Here is a 9,879-nt window from a genome sequence, read left to right as displayed (position 1 = left end):
TTTCTTTTCCTTCGGGTTTTGAGGAGGCAGAGGAGCAATTGTTGTCTGGACCTAGGCCACCACCAAGTGGTTTCAATATAAACCAAGAAAGGGCAGGAACCTCAAAGAGGCTGTTTGGATCGGGTATAAAGGGGGGATAAGGTGGTTATCCCCCCTTTTATATATCCAAACAAGAATTTGGGGGTACAGGGTGAGTGGGAACAAGTTGTTCCCACCCCACCACACCCCACCCCACCCCCAAGAGATTTTTATTTTAAATTTAAATTTTTAAAATAATTTATAATTTAAAATTATAAATTTTAAAGTTTAAATTTTAAATTTGATATTTTTAAATTTTAAAATTTGACATTTTTAGTTTTTAAATTTTAAATTTGCTATTTTATATCTTTGAAATTTAAATTTAGTTTTAAATTTAAAATTTAAAATTTGATATTTAAAATTAAAAATTTGAAAATTAAAATATCAAATTTTAATTTTAAATTTTAAAATTTAAAATTTTCAATTTAAAATTATAAGTTTAAAATTTTAAATTTTAAATTCAATTATAAGAGTAATATCATTATTTTTTATTTATAATTATTAATTATTCCTCTTATTCCTAATAACTATTCAAATATAATTTTTCTAGTTCCAACTTATATTTATATTTTTATTCAAACAAAAAAATATTTTTATTCTTACAAAAATTCATACTTGTATCTATTTTTGGTATAACTAATCTTTAATAATTTTCGAACCAAACGAAGTCAGAGAGTATTTGTTATTTGTTACTGGTCCGATTCAAGTCTGACTTATAGAAGGACTTATTTTGGTCTGCTTTTAAAGGTTCTTTTACGCAAAGCAGGCCGATCTGGTTGGATTGAACAGTTTGTTTGCTTGGCACTGAGACTCTGCATGCAAAAGCCCCTTTAGTGCGAAATTGCCGCCTGAGTCTGAAGAGGTAGGAGAAAAGTCCACCTTGAAACAGCACATTGTGCTACTGCAAAGGCTTCTGATGCCACCGGAAGATAAGATTAAAATTACAATTAAAATATTGGAATCTATTTTAAAAATACTTTAAATATTAATAATAAAAAGACATTTTTAAAAAATAAATTTTTATGTTAAATTACGCCTCTGTAGATTCTCCGTTACAAGTCTATAGATTTTTTTTTTCCTTTTTTTTTTTTTTTTTTTTATGCTTGTGAAGGANGGCGCGGTAGGCGTGGGGACACGGACTCGAGCCACATCGTGTTGGGCCACATGTCTCTCCCCCATCCCCATTCCACCTTCCCACCACCTTGCTGCGGCGCCTCCAAAGACCTCCTCCGCTCGATCTCCACATCTCTCACCCCTAACCCAACTCGACATCGAACGCCGCCTCCGCCCCCGCCGACTTCGTCCTCCCGCTACGACGCCCTCATCCGAGCCCATGTCGAATCCCATCGCCCCTACTCCGCCCTCCTCCTATTCAACTCCATGCTCCGCACTTGTTCTCCCGATAAGTTCACCTTCCCCCTCGCCCTCAAAGCGTGCGCGCATCTCTCGGCCGTTGACGAGGGCGAGCAAATCCACTCCATGATCGTGAAATCCGAGTTCGTCCCCACCGATGATGTCCACGTATCCACTTCTCTCATGCGCATGTACGCCCTCTGTGGTCGGATTGATGCTGCTCAGCAGTTGTTCGATAAAATGCCCAATAGGAACGTCGTCTCCTGGAACACTTTGCTTGATGGGTTCGTGAAGTCCGGGGACATCGATTCTGCTTACCAGGTGTTCGACGCAATGCCTGAGAGAAATGTCGTTTCTTGGAACTCCATGACCGCCGGGTTTGTAAAGAACGATTTGCCTCGGGAGGCTCTTATGCTCTTTATAGAGATGATGGTTTCCGGCCTGGTGCCCGATGAGTACACGATGGCGAGCGTGATCTCCGCCATTTCTGATCTCGGTCTTCTTGATTTAGGTCGAAGGGCTCACGGGTATGTTACTCGTCGCGGCTTCTTGCTTTGCAGAGCTCTCGGCGTGGAGTTACTTAACATGTATATAAAGTGTGGAGACATTGGGATTGCTTACCAAGTTTTCTTGAGCATTTCAGAGAAAAATGTGAACCACTGGACCGCCATGATCGGAGGCTTTGCGGCTCATGGCCATGCAGAGGCTTCTATTCGTCTATTCTCCGAGATGAGGAGATTCGGTGTCGAGCCGAATTATGTAACCTTCATCGGTGTCTTAAATGCTTGTAGCCATGGAGGCCTAGTGAAAGAAGGCCTGGAGTATTTCAACCTCATGAGAAATTTGGGTCTCAAACCAAGGATCCAACATTATGGGTGCTTGGTAGATCTCCTCGGCCGCGCCGGACTGTTAGAACTAGCGATGAAACTCGTGGGTAGCTTATCCACAGACCCCGGATTCATAGTTTGGAGCGCTTTGCTTGCTGCGTGTGAGAAGCATGAGAATGTAGAGATTGCAGAGATCATTGCACATAAGTTAAGTGCGGCGGAAGCCGAGAATGGGGGTTGTTATACTCTTCTCTCTAATCTTTATGCTAGGATGGGAAAATGGGAGGATTTCTCAAGAATGAGAAGGATGATAGAGGAGAGTGGGGTTGAGAAGGTTCCTGGATTTAGTTGGATTGAGGTGGATGGTGTTGTGCATGAGTTTGCTGCAGGCGACAAGTTTCATTGGAGAAATCGGGATATTTATCGCATTTTAGAGGAGATGAAGCTTAACCTGAGATCTGCAGGATATGAAAATGTAGCAGGAGATTCTATCAGAGATGGAGAAACCATTGATGAAGCTGGAGAAACCCTGGAAGAAGATTTGATATTGGATAGTTAATGTTATAAAAGTTTATACATAGTAAACTGAAAAATGCCATTCTGTGCATACTGAAACATTCTAAGCTGGATGCATGGGGTCACCGCAACTATAGGTCATTTTGATACAGACTTATTGAACTTCATATATATATATATATATAAAGAAAAAAGTTAAGAAAATGTCAATAAGCAAAATTTATAGTGTTGAGGGTAAAACACTGGAGTTCTAAAACACTGGAGTTCTCACAAGATGGGATTATCCCTTACCAAGCCCAAAAGCTTTCTATTTCTGGGAGAAAAAAAGACAGACAATACAAAAGTAGTATCTCATCAACATCAATGTTGGAGTGAAGACTGTCAATCAAAAAGACAGATGATACTACCTTTCATTGTAAGGGACAAAAAAAATAGGTATGAATTGAAAAACGGCCAAAAATTTCCGAAACTACGAGGAAATTCTTATTTCATTCATCTATGAAATAAACAGATTATCATAGAGCAAAAACACTCAGATGAGGAAATATAGTATGGAGAGCGTTGATGGCACAACAAAGAAATTGCAATGTACAAAATGATGGCAGTGCCGGTGCCAGATCATATTAGCTGTTACAAGTAAGCCTAATATGGGAAAGTTTCGAATCCTATATACATCCTAAATAAATCACTAAGTTTCATCCCCAATACAAATTTTGCCATCTCTTCCATTTGTCGATAGTACGGTTATACTTCTCATGGATAGGCAATATTAACAAATAGAAAGGGATAAAATAGTATAGAACCACTACATGCTTTAGCTGCTAACACAACTTTTTAGCACCCACCGCTTGCAGGTTCAATCGAGCTCAGGAGGCCGTTGCCTCTCAGCTGCATGCAATGTTCTTCCGCATCTGCTTGTGAACAAATGATCACCACTGCTAGGCCATTGTGGTGCGCCTCTTGCATAATGTTGACTGCATTATCGAGCGTCATTCCTGGAATAACTTTCATTAAAACTTGAACTACATACTCTCGCTTGTTGTAGTTGTCGTTATGCAATATAACACGATAAGGAGGAGCTGTTTTCCGAGATTTCCTGGGAACCAAAGGAAAAAGAAAAGGAATGTCATACAATCACTATTACTGACCATCATTCTCCTCTTCCGTAGAAAGACCGTCACATTGAAACAATACATCATTATTCAAAAGCTAATTAAGATTTTACGTTAAAATGAAAAAAAAAAGAAAAGGTAATCATTAATGGCAAGTAGCCAAATGCGAAGTACTCAGCTTTGTATTTTCATTTGTGAATCTGCACTAAATTAGTTAGGGTGCTTAATTAACAAGTCTTACCAGCAAGATGTTCCTCACTTCCTCCAGCAGCTCAGAGAGCTGGATTGATTTTATACACCAGATCCTCCTACTATAGTTTACGGTAAACATGCTAATGGAAAAACTCCCTTGATCATGTTTATATAAGCAGAACTCATGGAATACTTGACATCAGATTTTTGCAGGAGATAGGCTGAGCAGGTACCTCAAATCAAATTCAGATTCACGACCGGGGGTAGTTTTCTCTATGGTCGGCTTTTCCAACAAGCCACCACCTTTACCTGGCGCAGCGGCCGACGTAACCATAAGAATACCACGATTTATACATTGTCCTCTGTAGAGCTTATCCCCTGCAGAGAATGCACGCAAGGACATAAGCAGCATAGTATGAAAAAAAAAAGAAAATCAATAAGACGGAAAAGATATAGCTGTGGCAATTAAATACCATTGCCTAATTAATCATTAAAACAATACCAGCATCTAACTATCGAACTGTAATAATTTTACTACAAGCCTGAGCATTCGACTTAAAAGAATTTTATTGTCATAAACAGCATTGGCAAAATTAAGTGGAGATTGCTTGTCGATGATCTTCTCTTACTACCAGCCCCGAGCACTGAGCATTCTACTGACGAACTCTATTTTCATTATCAACATCAATTGTGAAAATTGAGCACACGCTATTCATCAATGATCTTCCAAAATTGAATCATGAGATCCCAGTAAGTACAACTGGTCAGTCTAAACCCAAACAAAAACATTATTACCATAAAGACTCAAATAAGCATCAAACCAGTGGTCGGACAATAATCTATATAAAGTGAAGCTCTATCAGTGTTGTTGCAATCATCTAATTAAAGAATGCATCTAAAGTTACTTCTTTGAGACTTGAACCGTTTATGTTTGCTACAATCAAACAACTTCGACCTGACCATCTGTCTCTATACTAGTCTTTTACACTGTTAATGAAGCTAATGCTTCGCCACTTCCGATCTAGATTCCAAAAACACTCATAAAGAGCCATAGTTCCATATTGTTTGGTTTCTGTACGAAGAAGAAACATATATGGCCCACGATTTGGCGAATCACAAGGGTATGGACGCTTGATCCCGATACTAATTTCCCCTTAGCTTCTTCATCATATTGCAAAGAAAAAAATGATCGAATCCTTAAATAAACCTAAAAATGTTACCAAATCCGGGGAAAAGGGGATCGGGAAGAAGAGGAGGAGACGGGGCTGAACCTGATTTAGGGCTTAGGACGTGATTCGGGGAGAGCGCGATTCGACTGTATATAGCGGTCTCCATGGCCGAGCCCTATTCGACCCGTCGCCCCTCTCCTCTCTCGCTCGCTCTCTCTCTCTCTCTCTCTCTCTCTCTCTCTCTCGAGCGTCGGGGAATGGGGATCGTCCACAGGTCGCGAGTATATTTATTTATTTGTGGAAGAGGAATTATCATGGATTTGTTTCTTTTCACTCCTCATGACCTCCGAATAGCATCCACCGTTCGTTGGGGGTAAAAAAATCAAACCTTTATTTTACACCTCGGGTCCCTGTGCTGTTGGAACCGTTGGTTCTAAATCTAACGGACGAGTTGTACCCTTTTAGATTTTGATTTATTATTTCAAACTATTTAAAATACTTCATACCCACCATCTTAGAGCGACAAAAAAATTTAATAATTGATACCTGAGATTTCAAATTTGAATCATAATTGATTCACATTTTTAACTAAATTTATTTTTAAATAAAATAAACGAAGTAGGCAACATACTACATTTTTTTTTTAATTTAGTCATTATAAATCTTACTTTTTCTAGCGTTTTCTTTTCTCCCTTTTTTTTTTTTTTCTCGGATAAAAACTTCCGTGACATGGTAACCATGTCGCCTTTTCTTTAGCCCATAATTAATTATCCATATATATATATCTTGATTAGTATAGTAATAATATATTATTAGTAGAAATAATAGTTAATGGGATTGGTAACAATAGTTTTGTATACTATGTCCAATTGCCATCTCATTATTGCGGGAGAGAAGAAAAAAAATCAATGTCTCGAACAGTAGTTTACAATTCAAAATTAAGCTGTAAATTCCCTTCAGCAAAGAATGGCAATGAAAAGCTTGAATTGGATCCAGAATCAAAAACAGAAAGATGTCCAAGAAGATCAAAGTAAAGCACTAATTATTGGGAAAAAAGTATGAAAGAATGAAGCCCCAATTGCCTCACCAAAAGTAGCTAAAGATCACACCAGTGCGTGGTAAAAGGTAAGAATACCGAAGCATCAAGATGCAACCTATATTAATCGAAGAGCCATGAATTAGACTCAATTGTTGAGCCTCAGGAGTAGAAAACCAAAATGAGAAAAAAAAAAAGACCAAAATGAGTCAGCTAAATAGCAACAAACAAATAGTGCAGATATTTGATATTTCAACCAATTACACAGCATACACAACAAATAGTACTAGTACAGGCAAATGGCTTCTTCAAAATTTATAAAATCGCAATCTATGAATACACTTTATAAGCATATTCGACAACAATTATGATGATTAGAGAATTAAGGCATTAGCAAGTTGAAAAAGTGAGAATTAAGGCATTAGCAAGTTGAAAAAGTGCCTTCAAGGGACTAAAAAGTTATAATCAAAGCAGAAAAGAATTTCTAGGGGGGAACTGCAAAACTATACCACACTGATACTACACTGAATGAGAAGCAACATTCACAAATCTCCTCAAAGTTTCAAAAAGAGATCAAAAGAGAATACTGTGTTTCTATTTACTTGTCCGCACATCTATCAGAAACCTGCGTAAGTATAATTTGTCCTCAGATGATAATGGTTAAGAAACGATTGTGGCTCAAGAAGTGTGGAGTTCAGCCAATAAAAACAGGATAAGATCCAATCAGGTCCCGTGTTCCTAACCCAAATGGCTCAGAGAAATAGGATTCGTAGGTGACAATTCGCTTGGTTGAAGTTGGAGAATACAGGTTATTTCACAAGAAAAAGAACAAAGTGCCATACTTGCATTCAATAAAAAAATGATCACAGCTGAGTAATCTGGTTTTGCACATACATAGTAGAAAATTAACAGAAGATAGAACAGCAGGAGCCAAAGAGAAACAGTTTATTGGTTATGGCAGTCGAATATGAACATAGGATTATCTATGTCCACAAGAAGTAGCTCAGATTTCTAATAACAAATTAAAAGGTGGAAAACGATCTCCAAAGAAAAAAAATGCCGGAAGTTGTGAAAAGCAAAAAGTTTCTAAACATGTCAATATAAATAAATAAAAAAAAAAGACCGTATGACATAAAGACGTGCAAAACATCAGATTACCAACCAAAAATAATTATATATAATAATGCATCCTAACAAATGAATCACAAAGATATGCGAAACCACCGAGCTAATGTGTTCATTGATATCAATGCTTCCGAAAGAAAACTTGTCTTGCACTACAACAAGGAAAAGAGAAAACAAAACAAAGGTCAAATAGCTGATACTGTAACATACACATCCAACTATCACAAATAGAAAAATGATTATATTTATCAACAAAATAAAGGAGATCATTAACAAGCCTAGCATAATACAAAGCAATCTCATTTTTCAAACTCTGTGATACTTACTACAGCAAATAAGGCAGTTTGATATCAGGAAATGTAAACCACCGGGCACAACAAATTAGGAAGGCGATCGGTACAAAAACAAGAAATGATTCCGGCAGCGAAAAGGAACAAATAGAAACTACAAATTGCCGCCGCTCTGTTGCCAGAGGTTAATGATGTCGGTGGCCTGGTTGAGGAGGATGATCATGCGCTTCTGCGAGATCCACTGCTTCTCCTCCAGCTTCGACTTGAGCTCCTCCCACGCGTCCTTCCGCGGCCAGAAGTAGTACGGGCTCAGCGGGACGCTCCCGTGACCCGGTATCACCTGGTCCAGCGCCAACCCTATGTTCTTCTCCATCCACACAAACTTTAGCACCAGCCGCGGCTTCTCCATCGTCTTCGCCACCACCCTCAGCTTCTACGCCGCAAACCCATTTTGATTCAGTGCCGAATGCTTACTCTTATTGCAGGACAACCGATTACTCTAAAAGCTTAAATGCGAGAGGCAGCAGAACTTTTTGATAGAGAATTTACAACCATTTTTCTCCGAAAACTTAAATTGGCGGGACAAAATTATACGGAATGAGGAGTCTGATAGCGTTTCCTCTAAAACCTTAATAAATTGTAGGCGACGGTGTTTTAGCATTTAATATTGGACAATTATGAGAGAACAATTCACAATTGAGGAGTGAGGGGCAAATCGATACCTGCTTTTCTCCTCCCTGGAGCTCCTTAGATTCTTCGGCGGCGGTTTCAAGGGCATCGGCTGCGGCGGCGGCGGCGGCGGCGGAAGAGGATGTGGAGGGGGAGCGAGGTGGTGGTTTTTGGAGAAGGGTTCGGGGTTTGTGGGGAGGGAGAGAGGAGTGGATGAGGAGAGAGGGATTAGGGTTAGAAGAGGAGATGGAGGAGACGAAGGGTTTTGGTGGTGGTGGTGGTGGTGGTGGTGGTGGTCGGGGGAGGCGGTGGTGGAGTGAGGTGAGAGCGGGGGAAGTGGCGCTCAGAGCGCTCGCATGGATTGTTGATATGTACAACATTTTTTTTCCTCTACACTTTTTGTCTCGCTTGTGGGGGTGGTAAGCAAAGGATAGATAGAGAGAGATATGCAGTAGTGTGTATGGAGGAGGGGGGGGGAGGTATATGGGTATATTGCTCCTTTGGGTGATGGAGTGGGCCTGATTTGATCACCTAACCAGCCCAATAATGGCCCAATGTTGACGAGGCCCATAGCCCAATACAAGAACTCCTTCGTGTCACGAATTAATAAAATAATAATTTACCACAAAAAAAAAACTTTGAGCGAAAATACGATGGGAGTGTGGTTTTAAACTTTAAACCAACATTGTGAAAATCGACCCGGCCATCATAATAATGAAGCAAAAGGTTTGAGGATCTAAAATTTGACCAGAGCTTAATCATACTATCATAGCTTGTAAGAAAAATTTTAAAATAATATAATTACTTTATCCTTTAATTTCTAGTTAATAGATGTGACCATAACAATTGTGAGTGAATGTAAAAAGATGTAACTTTTAGCCAAAGAATTAGGCATAAAAAAATATAACTTTATATTGTGTCAGTTGAAATGAATTCTTATATTAGTTGAATTTGACTTATATGTGCACTAGTGACTAATCGGTAGTTATGATTAAATAAAAAGTTACAAATTGAAAAATCACTTCATAAAACACTTGTTCATAAACTGTCATTTCATGAAGCACCCGTTTATAGTAAATATAAACCCATAGTGTTGACTGCAGAAGCTAGAACAAATAAAAAAAAATGTTCAAATCTCTATTCATAATAATTTTATTTTTTTTTATAAATTAATTAAGTAAGTGCTCAAAGGATTGACTTTTTATATGTGCAAACGTAGTTACAGTTTATACTTCATTATATTTTGGGAGGCACCAATGCACACCAAATTACTCAAACAATAGGAACGAATTAAGACTTAAAGAGAGTGGCTTTGCTATATGTGAAGTCTTTTTTATCTTTCTACTATTTTTTTTTTTTATATTTTGAAACAATATAACTTGCAGTTCGTGTACATTAAACTTCATATATATATTGCACATGATTTAAAGATATATGGTGCTTCGACGACTTTAGCATTTCACGAACGTCGCTATACCGATCAATTGTTAGGACTCTATGTTAGCCAGTAAC

At 38.4% G+C, this 9,879-nt stretch overlaps 3 protein-coding genes across 4 annotated transcripts; 1 reads left to right on the top strand and 2 right to left on the bottom strand.

Moving 5' to 3' along the window:
* On the top strand, window positions 1,243–2,817 carry LOC109728061 (pentatricopeptide repeat-containing protein At5g66520-like). The gene has a single exon (XM_020258348.1). The coding sequence runs from the start codon at window positions 1,243–1,245 to the stop codon at window positions 2,815–2,817; it is 1,575 nt and encodes a 524-aa protein (XP_020113937.1).
* On the bottom strand, window positions 3,235–5,568 carry LOC109706438 (ATP-dependent Clp protease adapter protein CLPS1, chloroplastic). The gene is made up of 3 exons (XM_020227248.1): window positions 5,350–5,568; window positions 4,312–4,456; window positions 3,235–3,870 (listed from the first exon to the last, which is right to left on the bottom strand). The coding sequence occupies exons 1-3, from the start codon at window positions 5,411–5,413 to the stop codon at window positions 3,609–3,611; spliced, it is 471 nt and encodes a 156-aa protein (XP_020082837.1). The 5' UTR covers window positions 5,414–5,568; the 3' UTR covers window positions 3,235–3,608.
* Window positions 7,628–8,821, bottom strand: LOC109723532 (30S ribosomal protein 3-1, chloroplastic-like). 2 transcript variants are annotated; one of them, XM_020251947.1, is made up of 2 exons: window positions 8,421–8,821; window positions 7,628–8,131 (listed from the first exon to the last, which is right to left on the bottom strand). In XM_020251947.1, the coding sequence occupies exons 1-2, from the start codon at window positions 8,745–8,747 to the stop codon at window positions 7,853–7,855; spliced, it is 606 nt and encodes a 201-aa protein (XP_020107536.1). In that variant the 5' UTR covers window positions 8,748–8,821; the 3' UTR covers window positions 7,628–7,852. The 2 variants fall into 2 exon arrangements, with proteins under 2 accessions (XP_020107536.1, XP_020107544.1); XM_020251955.1 differs by having other exon boundaries at window positions 7,628–8,128.

The sequence above is a fragment of the Ananas comosus genome, linkage group 2 (assembly GCF_001540865.1).
Source record: "Ananas comosus cultivar F153 linkage group 2, ASM154086v1, whole genome shotgun sequence".
In the NCBI taxonomy this organism is placed as follows: domain Eukaryota; kingdom Viridiplantae; phylum Streptophyta; class Magnoliopsida; order Poales; family Bromeliaceae; genus Ananas; species Ananas comosus.
The sequence above is the reverse complement of the archived record's forward strand: the minus strand, read 5'-3'. Positions and strand labels throughout refer to the sequence as shown.